Raw genomic sequence first — 19,825 nt, forward strand, 5'->3', positions numbered from 1 at the left:
AAGATACATGTGGAAGTAGAGTGATCTCGAGCGACCAAACCTTTCCACTTTTACTCACACAGGAGGATAAAATCAACTTGGCATAATGTATACGGTTTACCGAAAGTTCACAAACCTGATTGCCCACTTCGCCTCATTTTGTCGGCAACGAAATACCAAGAAAAAAAAATGGTTCCTATCTTAACCCCTATAACAACCAAAGACTATACTGTTAAAGGCTATTTTTCTTTCGCTAAATAAATCTGCCAGTTTATCTATCAAAGCTGTACCATGGCATGCAATCTTTTTTTTATCTTTTTTAGGTTCTTGCTCTTGCTCTTGCTGTACAGAGGGGTGGTTGGGCTCGTGCCCCCTGGCCGTGGCTCGCTCAGCTGTTGAAGGAAAACACTGAAGAAGCAGACAAGATGGCAGCAAGGCTCTCTCGGTTCCTTCTCTCTGAGCTTCCCGTTATTCGTTGTCACAGGTTAGATTATTTATTTGATAACTGCCAGTCATACTTAACGTTCGGTACTTTCTTTGCAGTCTCTAAACCCAGAACTATTCTTCAAATAAAGCAGGATTGTCCTCTGAAACATCGCTGCCGGTGCATCTCGTCCGCCAGTTTACTCCAAGCTGCCTTATTAAAATGTTGTGCTATGCAGGGGTGGCGGTGGCAACACTCAGCCTAATACACCTCCAAGATATTGAACACCAAGATTTATGTCCTGATTTGGTTCAGCCCTGTGTCTTCACCCTGAGGTCTTGACAGGCTACTATTTCACATACCTGTCAAGCTACTGTGGTGTCTTGCCATAAGATTTTGCGTTAGAGACCATAAGTTTGTGTATAAAACGGTAATCAAACCATAAGAAAACCATATTTTTTTATTACAGGAAAGGGAATCATATATATAACACTTGAAAAGGGGAATTTGGGGTTCTTACCTACGTGGGTGGGGGCAGGAGAGCGAGTGAGTGACGCACCCATTCCGACGGACTCAACCAGGGTGCACGAGGTACCCCCCCCCCCACACACACTAACCGTTACTCAGCATGCTCACGAATTTAAATAAGGCACGTACAATATATTTCAAATTATTTAAAACAATAGAAAAAAAAAACATTTCAAGTGGAGAAAAAAACGTAAGATTTTCAACTTACGCAGTAAGACTTGAAAATCACCGAATTACGTAAGACTTACGCAAAAAACGTAAGACTTGACAGGTATGATTTCATCAGGGGTCTCTCAAAAGATGCGAACATTCTGAACCTCACTATGCTTACCTACCACTGCCCTGTCACGTCTGGTGTGTATACTAGCCCTATCAAATTGAAAGCAAAGAAATAATAACCATCACTTAGTGATGGCGCGCCATGTGGGGCTGTGGTAAATTACAAGTCGCCACAATCGACAATGCTGTGGTGGGTATTTTGTTTTTATTTGTCAGTAATTAATTCAATGCTCATATTTGTTGAGTTAGGGTTAAAATCACTTATTTGCATCATGTTTGCATTGCTCCCCTCCCCTCTGTTCTCCACTTGAATGAAATTGATGGTTAGGGTTGATTGAAGAACTAGGGGTACGGTATTATTTTACTTTGTGGTTAACCTTAGGGAGCACCACTCCAAACCAGTATTTGTAGTAATTTAGCAGGTGAAAGAATTGTTATTATAATGCATTTTCATATACGTTTTACCTTGGGGAGGGGCCAGGGGGGCAAGCCTCGTTAATCATAAAGTTGGGTGGCTTTGATTTTCTAAGTCCATTGTTTTTGTTTCACGAAGGCCTCTATAGACAGACTGAGCCTCATAGCTGCCTTGCAGTACACCATACAAACTAGTTGCAGTACACCATACAAACTAGTCGGTAATATTCAGAATGTGCATGGATAATTACAATTTCGGACATAAAACGGTCTGTACGAGTTCTACGTTATTTTCTTCTCTATATTAGAGCAAATAGTGGTGCAAGTATTTGTATTTTATATTTTTAAAGGACTATACATCCATGAAGTATTACTACGCGGGGGTGTATTGCGCTGCTGACTCGTAGGCAGTCTTCCTCGGGCCGCCATGATGGATGGTGGTGGGATCAACACTCACGTCTTCTTTAGTCTCCTCAAATTATCATTCTACTTCACCTCTCGTTAAGTGTTAACTGACTATTTAGCCTCTTTATTGGTATCCCCCATGAGGCACCTCACGCCACATTGCACCGTCAAATAACCCAAAACCGAGTCCCTGTTACCCTTCAATACCATCATATTCGAACAGTGACAAGGGTGTGTCGCATGGGATGTGCATCAAGCTGTGACTGACAAGTTGGGCAGATAGAGATGGCCTCCTTAGCACAGGGGGGGTCGAGGGGAGCGAGGCCCCCCCGTTGGGAGTTAGGTTATAAAGTTCTGTTGGAGTAGTTTAAATACATTCGACATGCAGTGTGGGCCGTCGAAAATTATGCAGGTACGCAACGCGGGACAGAGAGGGGCGGTGGCGCCCACTATGCTAGGCATCTAATGACACGCCCAACACTTGTCAACAGACCGGATGCAGCGGCATCTGCCGCTGCTAGATTATTAAATTAGCTTAACTGATTAAAAGACAATAGCTTTAGGAAACTTTCCTCAAAGTTTCGGGACTAGGGATTTTTCCTGATTGTAGGGAAATTTTGGAGGCCCATATTTCACTCAATTTGCCTTCTCACACATAAAACCCAAATTCCTCGTAGGTTCCCAGGCTTGTTTGGGAAGGTACGGGGGGAAAATGGGTTCTGTTTTGGGGTGGGGAGGACACATATAAGGGAAATGTGGTTCCCCCCAAAATCACTGAAATATGGAAGCAGGGACAAGGTGTATTCATCCGCGATGAATAGCTCACTGACACGTCAGCAGGCAGAATACTTGTTGAGGGATCGCTGTGGAGAGAGCCAGAACACTCTATAATGGACTGCTGTGATGAGCACAAGGGGGCTCGAGGGGGGCGAAGCCCCCATGTTAGCTGTTAGGTTATCAAGTTGGGTTGGAGTGGTTTAAATATATTAGACAAGCGGTGTGGCCCATCAAAAATTACGCGGCGCGGGATGGATTGGGGGGGTGGGGGATTCCACTACGCTGACCATCCAGTGACACGCCCAACACTCATCAAGAGACCGGCTGGGGCAGCTGCTAGGTTATATTGGAATAGATTACAAGAGTATTTGTTAGGGATTTTCCTTACTTTCCCTCTTGTCTTTTCGTGTGCTTGTATGTTATATTATCGATGCAAACGACTGAATTGTTTTTTGTATACGTAAACATTCAAATATATAATTGAAAAATAAGCTTGAATGTCTATCACGACAGTTGAAACACTATAGCTAGTTATGAAATTCGAGATTGCTCTTTTTCTATCGCTAGGCTCGAAATTGCTAATTGAAAAAAACACTGGTCGCAGGGACCCACCGTATAAAGTAATTTTTTGTATGCAGACTCACAAAGGCCGTATGAAGTTATGGAATTTTTTTCACAGATAATATATTTTTTCAATTTCCTCCATATTATGACCAGCCAACCCCCTTACCAAAACACCCAACCGGAATTACAGGACTCAAGGCAAGACACTACAGAATACTTAACCTCTGACCTTGCTATCATTTTGAATGGTACAAAAGGAACTTAGTGTTCTTAAATGCCACAGAAGCTCAATTTCTCCACCTACCAACTGAACACAGTCAATCAATTATTATTATTATAAATGACTATACCAAGAGCTACACCAAATAAATTTGCAGTTATAGCACCAGGAGGTGTCAGTGCAGGTCAACACAGCTATAAAAAAAAAAAAAAAAAAAAAAAAAAAAAAGGGAACTGCAAAAGAAAAACATAAACCAACTTTAAAAAAAAATCAATAGTGGAAGTAACCATCTTCAAAGGCAGGCTATTCCAGAGTCTACATACTGCAGTAAAGAAACATGTAGAAAATTGTGATATGGAGCATTGGCCAATTTCAAATGCCACAAAGTTCAAGGAAGAAGAACTAGTGACTGGTTGGTTGACAAAGGTTTGGCAAGAAATTATGAAGAGGATAAGAATTATTTACTATTTTATAAAACATTGAGTGAGCATCAACAACCCTATGATACTCAATATCCAGGCTCATATCAGATAAAAGAAACTTAATGGAATTAAAAGCACAATCAAGCAGTTTCAGATGTGAGTCAGCAGCAGAGATCCAGACAACAGAGCAGTACTCAAAATGAGGCAGAATAAAAGAGAAGAAACAATTTCGAAGAATGTTATCATCCGTATATCTTCTTAGGTTTACGGAGAATACCCAGTTTTGATGAGTCTTCTATCCCTGTTATTCAATAACACTTAGCTGCTCCCTATCTACATTCTCGGCCTATCCTTATCTCAAAATTTCAACTGGAAACATCATATCTCATCTCTTGTTCAGTGAGCTTCCTTGAGGTTAGGTGTTCTGTATTGCCTATATAAAATGCTTTCTGAAGCAAACTGCTCAGGTCTGCTAGATAATCTTCAGTGTGTCTTGTGCCATGATGCCATATTGTTATTACCAGTTATTCCTCACTGTACCATAGGGATCACATACTCCAGGGTTTGTATAAAGTGGAAAATACAGTATTGAATGTGTGTAAACTTTAATAATCAGCACTAAAGCCCAGACTCTTCTCATTGTAAATACACTTCTTTCCTATCAGCCGGGGAGTTGGCACATCAGCGGCAAGATGTGTGGATGACTTGACGGTGAAGCAGAGGGAGCCTCAGGACCTCCACCGAACTCTCCAGACCTCTGAGGAAGTGTCCCATGAGAAGGCTCTATCGGGCTACATCACCATTGACACTCCTGTATGTCACTGTGGTGTTGTGTGGACTCACTCCTTATACAGAAGAGAACTACCATGATAATTTTTGTGTCATTATTAGCTCATTGCAGGAGAAAGGCTCCCTTCAATCTGATGTTAGTTTACTCCTCATATTTCATTTTCATCTGGTTCTGTGTCTGTCCCAACCTGCAATTTTTGGGTTGCCACTTTTATTACTTTGGTTGTCCACCAGTTATCAGTTCTACATATGACATAACCTGCCCAAGCCCATTTCTTATTCTTAATCATCACAACAATGTCTTCTAGAACCCTTCCTTGCCAGGCATGAGGGAAACAAGTGAAGAATAATAGTAATAATAGTAAATATTAGCAAATTCAAGAGTGTGCCATGTGTTTGGTGATCACTTTTTGTCACTAATCTTGTCCCTTTCTACAGAATGACATCACAGCCATCTCGGGTGTGCCTGAGGAGCACATCAAGACTCGCCGAGTTATGATCAAAATGCCTACCAAGAACGCAATGCAATCTGGCACTCACAATCTCCACCAGTCAGCATCACAATTTTTAATTTTTTCCATATATTTATTCTTATTGTTTGTATATGATGTAGTTAATCTTTGCTATTCTCAGGATTTATGTACCCCTCCCCCCTCTGTGAATAAGGCACAGACACAAATAGACCGAACATGCTTCCACAAACACTAATTAAGTATTACTTAATACTTAAGATGGCATGTAGCCTGAATGTTTAGAATAACAAAAAACAAAGGTTTCTATTAGAAAAAAAGTGTTCAAAGATTATCACCTAAAGAGGGAAACTGGTTAAGTTTCTGTAAGGAAGAGCTGTGAGAGTGGACCTGTACTACATGTGATGTATGCTCCATACAGGGACATTTAGGATCCTTGTGTATAACTAGCATTTGAAAACTGGAAGAGAATTTGCAAAAGAGAACAATAACCCAACCTCAAGGAAGTTTTGCTATGTTAATTTATTACCAAGGCAAACAGTAAGATGCTGGATAAATTACATTTACATGCACCTATTTGTCCTTCAAGTAATCTTTATTCATTATGTTGTAGGTGGAAGATTACATTTGATGAGCGACAGCGTTGGGAAAATCCCCTCATGGGCTGGGCCTCCACTGCTGACCCACTCTCAAACTCTGAGGTGAGTGAACCTGATACAATTGAGCCTTGAGGCTAGGTATTAAAACCCCCCTCTCCTTGTGAGACTATACGTCTTGAAGAGAAGGTATGAGCTGTGTTATAAGTGAACAGATTAATAGAATGTGTAATTTCAGATGAGCACAAAATCAAGTTAGTTCTAGTTTCTTTATCAAGTATTCTAGTTTCTTTATCAGTAAATAAAATCATTGTGGCAAGCGCTCAGAGAACATGTGCGAGTCACAGGAATTTAGATTTGGCTAGGGCAGTGGTTCCAAACCCATGGTTGCGACCCAAATGAGGGTCGCTGAAGGGGCTTGGAAAAAAGCCATAATTATAATTATATCATACTATAAAGGCCAATTTTTAAAGATAACTTCAGTCAAATTTAAATTTTTCAGTAATGTAGTTGAATTACTTCAGTCGGACAGCATGAAGATTCTCCTAAACTAACAAGAGTAGCGTTATAATAAAGCTCCCATACACATATGATACGGCACATTATACGAGTAGCATTCACGTATAATACTCGTTCGCCAAGCAGACACTGAGGAGGTGGAGGATAAAATCATAAATATCTGAAAGTATAACATTTAAAAATGAATACTACATGTTAACGCATTTAGGGTTGCCAGGCCAGGTTGACTGGATTTAGGGTCACAACCAGAAAAGTTTGGGAATCACTGGGCTAGGGGATGCATTGATTGACCTTTCAGACCCTGGTTCAATGCTCAGATTGATATATAAGATTACTCTTAGACAGGCCTAGCCCACAGCTTCCCATGGATGCCATATTAGAAAATGCTTTTGAGGATATACCTGGCCAACATTACTTTCAGTGTCAGTAGATAATAACAGTATTCTTCACCTGAATCATAAGACCTTTACTTTGTTTTCATGATGTAAATAAAGTTATGATCTGTCGATCAGGTGAGCTTTGCATCTCGGGAGGATGCCATTGCTTTCTGTGAGAAGAACGGGTGGGAATGGATCACAGAGAGCCCTCCGGTGAAGCCGCCTCGCGTCAAGAGCTATGGAGCCAACTTCTCCTGGAACAAGAGGACCCGTCGCTCAACCAAGTAGTACATAAGTGGCCCCAGTTGCTCAGTGGGGGATGGTAGCATGCTGAGGAATCAATTTGAGCTGAGCCCCATGTGTCATACAAAATTGGAAATGTGTATCGAGTTATTTGCTGTTTTATTGTACATCTTTTGCAAAAATATTTACTTCAAGAAATATATTCATCTCCATTCACAAATTTTGGTTCTCAGTCTTGTGTGAAGGTTACATGAAAAGTGCATCTTTCAACACTAAAATTTTTGTCATATGGAAAGAGCAGGTGTGACATTTTTGTACCCTCACACCCATATAGACCATTATTAGAACTAAGATTGGTGATGCAATGAAAGATATGACATACAAAACAGAGCTCAGAAGTCAAAAGTAATGGTTGATCCTGAAAGATATAATGGAAGCCATATATTTATGAGTTACTCAAGTAGTAGAAGGGACACACTTGATTCCAGCATGTTGATTGGTTTTCCTTAAGGTTCATTGTAAATATAATAAAAAAAGGTAAAACAAGCCTTCCCATGGAGTTTGTATTACCCTTTGTAGCTTGTAAGACCCTCTTTAAGGGTTGTGTTACGCCACCATTGTATGTACATATATTGGTGTACAAAGTTTCGCACTTAATAAGTTCAGCAAAAAAGTGCCCGAAACCTGAATCTGTAAAATTTGATACATCAGTCCAATGGCGAAAAGGGTAATTTTCTGGGCTCATACAAAAACTTGCCCATATGTCCCTATGGTCTATTTGTTCAGTGGTATCACTGTGCTCCTTGACCCCCCCACATGGTAGTCAGTCTGGCCTTTCTGCCTTTATTTAACCCGAGAACGGCGACAGACCTCAATTGAGGCTTGCCCGAGGAGAGGCGACAAGCCTCAATTGAGCATGATTTTTGAACGCGTACAGAAATTGTGCCAGTAGGTTTAGATTGCTGAAAATTGGACTGGATCATGTAAAATATGGCAACACTCAGTAGGACTACCCACTATCCCATCTGCCCCCACCCCGAGCTGGCAGCAGACCCCCTCACCCTACCCTCCCAGGCAGCTTCAGTAACACCATGTATACTGCTAGCCTCCCCTCACCCCTCTCCATCCTCCCGGCTGGCCTCTACCCTCCCTCACCTCTCCATCCTCCCTCCCAGTCTCCTTTCCTCACATCAAAAGTGGTAGGGAAAATAGTAACCAGCAACCTATACTATGTAAACAGATGAACCCTACCCCTCACCTCCACCACCAAGACCTCTCTCTCTCTCTCTCTCTCTCTCTCTCTCTCTCTTTCCATTATAAATCCATCCATCTTCCCTTCCTCTGCCTCGCCCTGCTAACCGGCAACCCTATAGAACAGAGATAAAGAGCCAGAGTAGTGACCTACCTCTTACCCTTTACAGCCCCACGTCAATCGTCTTGCCTCGTCTCGTAGCCAGCGCTTGGCTAAATCCTATTTATTGACCGCTGTCACAGCCATACAAATAGTAACCACTATAGGTTTTGAACGTTTTGGTTTTCACTGTCCTATGTGCTCCAATATTCCAAAGGCACTGAGGTATTGTTTTTTCCAATTCTGAGAGACTCGATTTTTTGGTCAACTAGTCGCTTGGCAATGGCTCTCTCCAACCCTGGGATCGCTTTTCTCAGGTTAAGGGTCCTGGTGCATATTCCCAAAGTTTCAGAAATAATCTCTAAAGCGGGAAATTAACCCCAATATGTGCGTAGGATGCAGATAGAGTTCCATTCCTTCTCCTCATAGCCATATGCCTTAGAAGCACCACCCAACAGCTTGTAGCGTAACAAGAATTAGGGTAAAGGTTTCGTTCATGGAGAGGCCCTGCAATGCTACAAAAATTAATGTGCTGGAGAGTATAAATAAAGGATTGCACCACGGCTGAAAAGAAATGTTTAAATTGTGTGAGGTGCATGTAACCTGAACATAATCATTCAGTAAATGACCATTGTTGTGTAGTTTTCCAGACTGAAATTGAGAGAATTTGTAACATAACTGATCATGGCTATTAGTGTTAGGGAGGATAAATTGTGTCTGTTAAATGTTCAGTGAGTTGGAAATAAAACATTGGATATTTGTGATATTATAAAAAAATACCTGGTAAATGATAAATGAAACAATGGATAATTGTGAAACTATAAAAAGAAAAGATCTTCATATTTTAGCGTGAACCCGGTGACTATGATAATGCCAAGTTTATTGAAATGACATCTGTAATCTTCAAGAAAGCAATAAAGACTCACTCATTCACTACGACGTTACAAACAAATCCATCAAGGATTATTTTTTGAGGCTAACATCATTATATTATTGACGGCCCTATGGAGTGCTGCGCTGGCAGCGAAGTGGGGCCTGAAACCTCATCAACGGTAAACGGTAGTTAGGTGGAAGACAAACAACACAGAAATATTAAGTGATATAATGACAGTTAAACTTTAACCAGATGATGGAAAATTCTGAGGAATCTAGATTGTGTGCATGAGACCAAGTGATGATATCGTTGCATGTATAAAAGCAGCATCCAGCTTTGGACTGAAATTTAGGATAAAGAAAGTAGGAGGGAACAGAACTGTCATTAGCATCAGAAACCTGTGCTTAGGAAGAGAAGATGAAGTTTAAAAGAGAAATGGTGTTGCACAGAATAGAAACTAAATTGAAGACCATGAATGTTGCAAAAGTTAGCAAAGAGAGAGAGGAGCTATCGACACCTCTGTAGGTCATCACGTGGGGTCTGACCTGGGGATATTTCTGGTCTCCTCCCTAGATGGGGACTTTGAGGCTGTTTTTTAGTCTCTAACATAATTTTGAGGGAAAATTTGAGGAAATGGTGTGTCATATGCATGTACACACTGACCCCTCCCCCCCCTAATAGCGACTTTCCGCAAACGATTGGCGTGCCCCCACAAAAAAGTCTAGGCCTGTAAAAAACTGCAATTTTACAGAGACTGCAAACCTGTAAAATGGTTAACAGGGTATTTAATGAAGATGGAAATCCAGAAATTGATAATGCTGTGTGACTTTAAGAAGGGGATTGGTAACCTTTACTTTTGAACAAGCTTTTACTCCAGCAGAATTAATAAATTAAAACAATGACAAACTTTGTATAGTTTATTTTCTTACAGAAATAGCTCTTTGGCAGTTATACTTACAGTTGTGACCTCTCTCCTAATATTTAGGAGCTAAAGTACGATTAAAGCCAATAATATAAATTCATGGCAAACCAGACAAAAGGACAAGATGCAAGACAACCCTGGAATATTTTATGTCCCTTGCAGCTAACCCAATGTTTGGTAGAACACAGGATTGGTTATCTTCAGTATTTATTTAAAATAAATACTACATTATATAGCTGCACAAAAGTTGACTGTAAATTATACTGTTTAGAAAACAGTGAACTAAGGGACCAGAAAAATGGTACTGAAAAATATACTGTGGGATGAATTTCAGAAATGGGATATTGTGTCCTAGTTCACATGAGTTTCGCTTCCATCATCAAACCATTGATAAAAAAAAACTTGAAAGTTTTTTTAATTGGTCTTGCATTCATAAATTTTACTTAAAATTTTTATATATAAGTTTGTCTCAGACAATTGACTAGAATTTTGTGTGCTTAAGCTTTGGTTATATACCTTAAAATATGACTTTTTTGTGGTGCCCTTCACCACAAAACACATCAAACAAAAAAGTTGGGATTTTTTTAAATATGTGTACTAAAATTATATTAACCTATGAATGTATTTTTCATGCTCCTTATCACATTTTAGTGAGGCTAAAATTTTAGAGGGAAAAGTCTGAAGTGAAAATATAAAAAGGATGCACCGATGTTCCACAGACCACAAAACTAAGCATACTTACAGACAGAGAAGACAGCACTACACAGGCAGATGGACAGACAGACAAGGAGAGGTAGACTATCAGCTCCCAACATTTGTTAGAACATGAGAGCATTGGAGGCCCGGCTGACAACATCCTGCATGCTGTCCACAGTCATGCCACGATTGGTACGACACAACTCTAATGCCTCTTCCAGCTCCTCAGGAGCCTCAGCAGACACCAGCATTCCATAGAAAGACAGCACAGAGTCAGAGTTTCCCAGAAATATTTTGTTACATATCACCTGCAGGTTGGTGTTGATGCGCTCCAGCTCACACCTGTTGGTCCTGAGGTGACAGCGCCCCTTACAGTCAAAGTAGGAGCAGTCCTCATGGGTGGAGCAGTGTGGGGTGTTTTCCATCATACTCAAGAGGGAGCTTTCATACAGCACCGAGTCAAGGTCGAGGAAGGCCAGGCTGCCTGCCTCGTTCCACCCAAAATGGTCATGCTTTACATCACACAGATGCAGTGGCTCCCTCCCAGCTGTTTCCAGCTGCCCTATATACTTCAAGATGTCCAGAGCCTTCCAAAGCCTCCCCCGCCAACTCAGGCTGAAGGGCTGCATGGGGTTCCTGGTGAGTGGCTCAAAGTACTGCACAGCGTAGTAAGTTCCACAGACACCTGAGACTTTTGGAAAGAGTCGCAGCTTCTCGAACACAATAGCGCTTAGGAACTCGTGGTCTTGGATGAACTGACCAAAGTTGTAGTGACTGACTGCTGATTCTGTCTCTGTGATGTAGAGGTGACTGTAGTTGACCAGGTTACTGATGACCTCCTGGCTCACCTCACTCCCCACAAAGTTGTTCACGTATGTGGTGACCAGATAAAGGAAGTCCTCCTTGGAAGGAATTTTGTGATGCTCAACCTTCTTGCTCCAGTAAATCTCCTACAGACCAAAAGATAAACATTACCCCTTGCAAACTTTGGCAAAAAATAGGTAATCACTTAACAGTAGGGTCAGAAAAGTGACTACTGTATACTGGTTATTTCCTAAATGATCAGACTGTAAACATAAGCTACATAGCCACACCTACACACTTAATAAGGCAAAGAATTCAGATTCTGTTTGGATCAGGAAGCCAACACTGGCAACTCTTCCCTCTTACTGGCACAGGTTGTTGGGGCATGATGATCTTAACTTATATTACTCAATAAAGTTTATATTATTCAAAATATGTGAAGTGAGAAAACTAAGCATACGAAAGGGAAGTTTGAAAAAGTGCAGATAGTCAACATAAGATGTATCACCCAGTGACAAAAGTTTTCAACTTCCAAGACATGTGTGAACAGAAAGAACAGAGAGGAGAAGGTAAGAGAAAATTTGGCCTACGTTTGGGCAGTTGTTGCAGTGTAGATAAAAAAAGAGAAAGAAAGAAAGAAAAGGAATCCCTGATCTCGACAATACAATGAGTTCACAGTTCTCACCAATTATAAATACTGTGGAAGTATTGTGAGTGATGAAACTGAGAAATGTAGTATTGAAACAATGGGAAAATAATCAATAGGGACAGAGGTTCAATGCTGTCATTGAGCCATAGTTTCCAAGTATATTTCATGTAATACATGTACCTAACCCACTTTATATTGACAGTTCAATGTACAAAGAGCATAATAAACAGTAAAAAAAATATAATAAATAAATAAATAAAAAATCATATTATTGAGCCTTTAGAATCATGCTGAATGGGATGGATATTGTGTGGTGTGGGGATGAATTACTGGCCACCCTCTCTTTCCTTCCCTCCCCATCCAATGCCCTCCTCTTCATCATCACTTAGTTGGTTTACCAAAGCTTCAACTTCAAATCCTTTAACCCCAGATATCAGCTCACATTTGAGAAAGCATAATTAACACTCTATAAGTGCTGGTTCATGGCTGACATTTATATTTTATGTGGAGATGCTTCAATATGAAACCACGCCAAGCTCGATGAGTTCTGTGGTGCTGTCACGAGTACCTTAGGGTTCAAGAAGTTGGCTGGGAGCCATTTGGGGTGAGGAGAGCACCAAAGGAACGTATGGAGGGGCAGGAAGGGAGGGAGTAGAGTTGGGGAGAGGAGCCTGATTATCTTAGGACTGCCAACACCCAAGTGAGGTGATGTAGTGTGTAAATATTTAGAAAATAATTGATAGAAAATTGGTGCAAATAGATCTTCATATGGCATTCAGCAATAGTGCTTGCCACACACATTCAACCACAAACAACTGACTGCTACTTGGATGTGGATTTTTATTTATTTATTTTTTTTTTTTACAGTAAAAAAAAAAAAAAAAAAAAAAAAAGCCCACTAATCACTGCCCCTATAAAAACTTTAGAAGAGTGGCAAAAAGAGGGGTCAATTCTGGAAGGAGCGGTGTCTCAATACTCTCCTCTTGAAAGAGTTTAAGTCATAGGCAGGAGGAAATACAGGCGAAGCAAGATTGTTCCAGAGTTTACCGGTGTAAGGGAAGAAAGAATGAAGATGCTGGTTAACTCTTGCATAAGGGATTTGGACAGTATAGGGATGAGCTTGAGTAGAAAGTTGGGTGCAGCAGGGATGTGGGAGAGAGGGAAGCATGTAGTTAGCAACTTCAGAAGAGCAGTCAACATGAAAATATCGATAGAAGATAGAAAGAGGCAACACGGTGGCGGAATTTAAGAGGTAGAAGACTGCTTTGCTTCGTGGGTCACTCTGGGATGCATGTACCTAACTTGGCATGGATGTACGTAACCACACTAATTACTGGTAATATATACTTACATCATCAGCGTCACTCTGCATGCCACTGATGGGCACCTCACGCTCAGCAAGGTTCACTGCAGCCTTGACCACCACTTTCCCTACAGGGATGTTGAGGGTAAACACAGCTGGCTTGTTGAGGTGAAAGGTGTGACAGGTGATGCGGAGGCCTATTACGCCTCTCTCTCTCTCTCTCTCTCTCTCTCTCTCTCTCTCTCTCTCTCTCTCTCTCTCTCTCTCTCTCTCTCTCTCTCTCTCTCTCTCTCTCTCTAAGCCTCATGAGACTTACTCTCTTATCTCAGAAATGGGGGGGTACAATGCTGTTCAAATCCCTTATGCAATAGTCAACCAGCATCTTCATTCTTTCATTGGCTGGTAAACTCTGGAACAGCCTTCTTTTGTCTGTATTTCCTCCTTCCTACAACTTGACCTCTTTCAAGATGGGAGTGTCAAGACCCCTCACTAACAGGTGACAAGATAGAAAGGCTTGCTCTTGCAACTGACTGAATTTACAGGGCAGTGGCTGCAAATTTACTGCTGGGAAACCCTTTTTCTTCTATGGAAAATCTGTGAGTTTGTAAATCCACAAATATGGGAGTTACCTGTACATTGATAGAGCTGTACTATAGGTATTGGTGAAAAAAAATTGGATTTACAGGAGATGCAATGTTTGTTGATGTGAAAAAAAAATTGATGTACAAATTGTGATATGGGAGATGATGAAAACTATAGACACTGAGTCAGCCCTCATTACCATAGTTTAATGGTTCCAGGACCTCCACTCAGATGCTGAAATATGCATGTCTCAATCCATTATATAAAATGCCATACTATTTGCATATAAGCTATTTAAATAATCCTGTCTATCTTAAATCACCTCTATATAACTTAAAAACCCAATCCAATGTAAATGCTGTGTAAATAGTTGTTTTACTTACCTTACCTTACTATATATTGGATGTACCAGAACTGTGATGTAACTAATGATAAAAAGACAGCATTGAAAAACTTGTACGTACCAGAGTTGTGATGTGGTTGTTAATGATGTGTGTTGTGGTACAGAGGAAGGTTGAAGCAAGGAGCATTTCCCTGACAGCCAGCAGGCCAAGCACTGCTAACATGCCCCCCAGGACACACCCCCAAGCTAGCACTCTCCTCCGCCTCCGCTGGTTCATGATTACATCCTCTATGAACTTGGCAATACAGCATGGCAGTAGGAAGGTTATTTTCATTTTCAGAATACAAAACTTGCTTCTCTTGGGCTGGATTTACATTCAGCTTCTTTATGGATTCAAAGCCACTCTTACTTCATTGGTAAAGTTCTGTAGGTATGAGTGGCAGCAGCAATGTTGTTCAAATGGAGTGGTGACTGTGGAAGAGACCAAGTTCTTCTGATGGCCTTGCCACATGTCCATAATCATAACATCATAAGCTGGATGCTCTTATGCAGATGAGAAGTCAGCCTTTGGGGATAAAAAGAAGTCTTAGTTAAGTGAGTCACTGCACAACTTGATGGGTGATGAGGACAAACAAGTGAACAAAAAACACTGAAGTTAAGTTATCAACTAATTCATTTTCTCTGTGAAGTTTTGAAGATGCCTGAACCTTCCTATTTTTTCATGGCATGTTGTGGGTTGATTTTGTTATAATCCAAAATAATGAATCCAAAAATTATGATAAATATGAAATGGAAAAAAAAGCATTATAAAAAATCACACACATATGCCTTAAAAGAGGAAAGATGATATGATAGCAGTAGACAAATGATAGATGCAATCTGTGTGTGGGATGGAGGAACAGCTATAGAAGACAAGAAAGGAACTTGGAAAATACAAGACATTTGAAAGACATCAAGAAATACAGCTTTTCCAAAAGATCCAACAATCAGTGGAACAGCCCAGAGAAAGAGGTTATCCAATGCAACACACACACACACACACACACTTCAAAATGACTTAAATGAGATACATGAATGGAATAAGCAGTGGAAAATGGAATTCAAAACACAAAGAAATGCCATATAATGAAAATGAGAAAGAGTAAGAACAGACTCAAGGCAACAATATATAAGATGGGTGAGATAGCAATAGATGCAGTAAACAACGAAAGGGACCTTGGAGTGATTGTTCAAGATACATTGACCCCTGATAAGGACATAAAAAGAATATTTGTAGATACATATAATTAGTTACAAAACATTAGAGTAGCATTTCATTATATGGTTAACCCAGTAGCAGTGGGGATCATGTTTCTTAATGGTCCCTCTAAGCGAGAAAAATGAGAAAAAATCACCCCTCACACAAACCATTTCATAATATATATCAAAGCATTTATGATCAGATTATGTATCATCTTTTTTTGGGGGTTATATCGTGGCACAAATTTGCCCCGTTGCTGCTGCACGGTAAAGCTACAAATTTGGCCCGTCACTGCTACTGGGTTAAGGATATGATGAAAAAAAATCATAATGGCAATAATAAGACCAAGATTGAAATATGCAGCATTGGTTTGGAAAAAAGATATAAGGAAGCTGAAAAGAATACTGAGTTGTCGAGTCTGCCACATGAGAACAGATTAGAGGAAATGGAATTTATGACGCTTGAGGAGAGGAGATGAAGAGGAGAGGCTTTGTATAAATTTACTAGTAGATTGGACAAATTGGATGAAAGCAAGCTGGTTGTGACAAAGGGGAGGAGGGGGCTAAGAGGTCACAGTAAGAAGCTGAAAACGGGAACATGTCTGAATGATACAGGTTGAGAATCATTTATCCGAAATTCCAAAATCCGAAAACCTCCAAAATCTGAAAGTTTTTGAATGCTGATATGATATGTCACAAAAGAAAATTCCACAAAGTGATGGGAATGTTCCACTGCGTACAGCTGTTGTATGCTGCTCAGGGTTGCCAGGTCCTACTGCTGCATCGATGCCTTGGGCGTAAAAACATCTGTCCACCACCATCATGCGTTTTGGGAAGCTTTTGGGATGGGATTGGGCGGGAACACAGTCCACGACCTAGCAACTCTGGTGCTGCTGTGCGTTATTTTGTTGTCAGCAGTCGCCACAGTAACACCTTAGCTTGTTACTCATTGTGATTATCGCATGTTGTGTGCTCTGTGCTGTAAAGATATTGTTGAAAATGTCAAATCGGCCTGCAGATTCCCAAATCCCAAAAAATCCGAAATGTGCAACACGTTCGGTCCCACGGATTTTTAATAAGGGATTCTCAACCTATATAAAGGAGTAAAGTTTCCCATACAAAAGTGTAGATGAGTGGAATGGTCTAAAGGAAGAGAATGTAGAGGCAGGGAGTGTCCATCAAATGAAGGAGTTTGGACAAATATAGACAAGGAGACAGGACTATCCGAGCTTAGCTCAAGTCCTGTAAACCACAAATTGGTAAATACAAATACACACACACACACACACTATAGTAGGGCTGTAGCCATTGTGCAGGAGAGAAGGATAGATTGACTGCATCTATTTAGATTTTTTATTTTTTTATTTTTTTATATTTTTTATAGTGCCACATAATTGTGAGGGAGTATAGGGGACCATGCTTAAGTGAAAGGAGAGTAACCTGACAGGATGGGAATTCTGCCACAGGCCGGACGTATTTGTTACTCTAACTCATTTTCAATAAAATAAAAAAATCATGCCCTTTGCCATAACTTGAAAAGAGGCATAACTCGAAAAGTAGACATTTGCGACGGAAATGAGGTACAAAATCGTGCAATTCACTAAATCTATCACCAGAAAAACATGAACCACGTCAGAAAATCGTTGGTTGGGTGAAACGGTAAATTGTCCGAGGACTTTGCCCCCCTTTGACCCTCCCACCTGCTACGTGAGGCTCAGCCCCCATCGACCCCCCCCTACATTTTTGTGAACTAAAAAATCTCGCAGAAACAAATCATTTACAATAAACTGTACAAAGAAATGTTGAAGAGGACATTGAGATATCAGAAGCAGTGTTGACCACCTTAATGAAGAAGGTGAAAGACTGTAATGCCACCAAACCTAACTGCTGCACCCTGGCCTGCTACCATTGCTCCAACTGTCTCCAATGCATCGGCAATACTGTTAGCTTAAGTTAGTTTGGGTTAACTTCTAACCATGTGCACCTTCATATTATGGTACTACACATTTACTAAAAGATGAAAAGTATGACACAATCAGAAAGGTATCACTCGAATGCAACTGGTGTAAAACTAGGTAAATAACTATTTTTTCTACCTTTCTACCTATGCCCTTCTTAACAATTATCAGCTACTGTAAACCGAATCACAAGAATGTAGAGCTACATCAAGACCGCGACCTCATCAGCTGCTGCACCTCACGCTGCCTTACCTTTAGCCTCAAGGGTTTCTCTTGTTCATCGACTGCCATGGCACACGAAAGCCTCTGCACGGGTTCTGGGCCATTATATGGTGTGGTGACTTCTGAATGTGGCGGTGTTAACACCGGTGTTAGTTGGATACGGTTCGGTAAGTATTTACTTTATGCACCCTTCCATATCTCGTTTCCTACTTGATCAACTGCTCTTCTGCTGTCATATGAATCGTTACTTCCTCACGTCTACTCCAGTGGCCAATCTTGCAGCAGGATTGTATGCAAGGATTGTATAGGATATCGGGGATCCAAAGGCTGCCTATGGACCGACTGCATCCAGAGGTCCGAAGATGCTTCCCTGTCCCAAAGACACTCAACTCAAACGCCCTGCCGGCTGCCACTGTGCCACAGTGCCACTTCTTCATTTTCAGGGGGCTGCCGAGCCGAGTCTGCACTCCGCATATTCGTTAACAACTCGTTTACCAATAAATAAAATAACTACATATTTATTAGCAACGGTATCACTTATATTGCATAGGTGGTAACTGTTCTCCATCGCAACGGGGTTACGGTTTGGAGGGTCAACAAAACAACATGCATCGGCGGCGCGGAGGCGTTTACCGTTTACCGTTGATGAGGTTTCAGCAGGCCCCGGTCCGCCGCCGTAGCAGCGCTCCACAGGGTCGCTAACATTATAGCAGTAATATTAGCACCTAAAGCTGTCCTCAATCCTCATGTTTGTGAAGTCGTAGGATTTAGTGAATAACGGAGTCTTCAGCGCGCTTTCTCGAAGATTGCCAGACTGCCACTATTCTTAACATCCCCGGGTAACTCATAATAGAGCCGCGGCGGGGCACTCTTCTCAAATGCTCTGACACCCAGTTCCAGGTTGACAGCCCAGTACAGAACAGTGTAGACTCTATATAGAGTCTACACTGTTCTGTACTGTCTCACTATATAGCTGACATATATGGCGGTGTCCAAATGAAAATCTTGTAGTAAATTCCTAAAATATCCAGGTTTACCAAGTCGCGTTGCTTGATAGGCCAAGACATATTTTGTAGACTATTCGTGCCTTAATGGGTAACCAGTGCAAGTCTAAAAGTGCAGGCTCTGTTCATGACAAGTTGTAATTTCTTCCCCTTTTGTTGTATTTTACAACAATAAATATTTCAATTCAATTAAATTCAGCAGATATTTAATTAGGAAGGCCATAATAAAGTGAGTTACAATAATCCAGCTTGGGGGCTCCCGAGTCTCTGCCTTGCGCTTCGGCGGGGTGTTGGAGCGTGGGTTCGAGACCTATCAGTTACCATGGGGGTGGAAAGGTGGGCTCTTTCCGACACCCTCAGCCCCGTTGTTGGGCCTCCTCCTTGAAAGAATTGGGCATCTCTCTACCAGCCGTCTGGGGGGTTGCGCGGCATGCACCGCCTTCCTCCATTGGGGTACGTAGGTCCCCCCCCCCCAAAAAAAAAAAAAAAAATCCAGCTTTCTATATAGTTACGTGATTATATATAAGCATCTTCATAGTCTTATCATCCAGATATTTCTTGACAAATGCAATATTTCTTAGATGGTAGCCTGCCGTTCTCACCACCTGCATGATTGATCGATATGTTTTTTGAATGATAGAGTGCAGTCAAGTATCACACCTAAATCTTTGACTGACTTTTTTTACATTCAGAGTGTCATCTTTTATCCGAAGAGTGGAAATATATCTACTCCCTGAGATCCTTGTTCTTCCCCACAATCAAGCATTCAGTTTTATCCTCATTTGATATCAGCTTCAGTTGCGAAGATGGAGATGGCTTCTTCTTCTTCTGGAGTGTTTAGACTCAGGTTACTCTACATATTATTACCGGCT

At 41.1% G+C, this 19,825-nt stretch overlaps 2 protein-coding genes across 2 annotated transcripts; one reads left to right on the top strand and one right to left on the bottom strand.

Annotated features, from left to right (window-relative positions):
* Window positions 1-303: 303 nt before the first annotated feature.
* LOC126981033 (NADH dehydrogenase [ubiquinone] iron-sulfur protein 4, mitochondrial-like) lies at window positions 304-7,557 on the top strand. The gene is made up of 5 exons (XM_050831666.1): window positions 304-463; window positions 4,678-4,825; window positions 5,240-5,352; window positions 5,885-5,972; window positions 6,899-7,557. Exons 1-5 carry the CDS (start codon window positions 405-407, stop codon window positions 7,049-7,051), a joined length of 561 nt encoding a protein of 186 aa, XP_050687623.1. The 5' UTR covers window positions 304-404; the 3' UTR covers window positions 7,052-7,557.
* A 2,578-nt stretch (window positions 7,558-10,135) lies between these two features.
* Window positions 10,136-13,792, bottom strand: LOC126981032 (divergent protein kinase domain 1C-like). Its single transcript, XM_050831664.1, has 2 exons — window positions 13,654-13,792; window positions 10,136-11,799 (listed from the first exon to the last, which is right to left on the bottom strand). Exons 1-2 carry the CDS (start codon window positions 13,672-13,674, stop codon window positions 10,972-10,974), a joined length of 849 nt encoding a protein of 282 aa, XP_050687621.1. The 5' UTR covers window positions 13,675-13,792; the 3' UTR covers window positions 10,136-10,971.
* Window positions 13,793-19,825: the final 6,033 nt, after the last annotated feature.

The sequence above is a fragment of the Eriocheir sinensis genome, chromosome 46, assembly GCF_024679095.1.
Source record: "Eriocheir sinensis breed Jianghai 21 chromosome 46, ASM2467909v1, whole genome shotgun sequence".
In the NCBI taxonomy this organism is placed as follows: domain Eukaryota; kingdom Metazoa; phylum Arthropoda; class Malacostraca; order Decapoda; family Varunidae; genus Eriocheir; species Eriocheir sinensis.

Coding starts and splice junctions, on each gene's coding strand:
- LOC126981033 (XM_050831666.1), top strand. CDS start 405: ATGGCAGCAAGGCTCTCTCGGTTCCTTCTCTCTGAGCTTCCCGTTATT. Junction 4,826..5,239: donor ACATCACCATTGACACTCCT/GTATGTCACTGT, acceptor CCCTTTCTACAG/AATGACATCACAGCCATCTC. Junction 5,353..5,884: donor GGCACTCACAATCTCCACCA/GTCAGCATCACA, acceptor ATTATGTTGTAG/GTGGAAGATTACATTTGATG.
- LOC126981032 (XM_050831664.1), bottom strand. CDS start 13,674: ATGCAGAGTGACGCTGATGAT. Junction 11,800..13,653: donor TGCAGAGTGACGCTGATGAT/GTAAGTATATAT, acceptor TTTGGTCTGTAG/GAGATTTACTGGAGCAAGAA.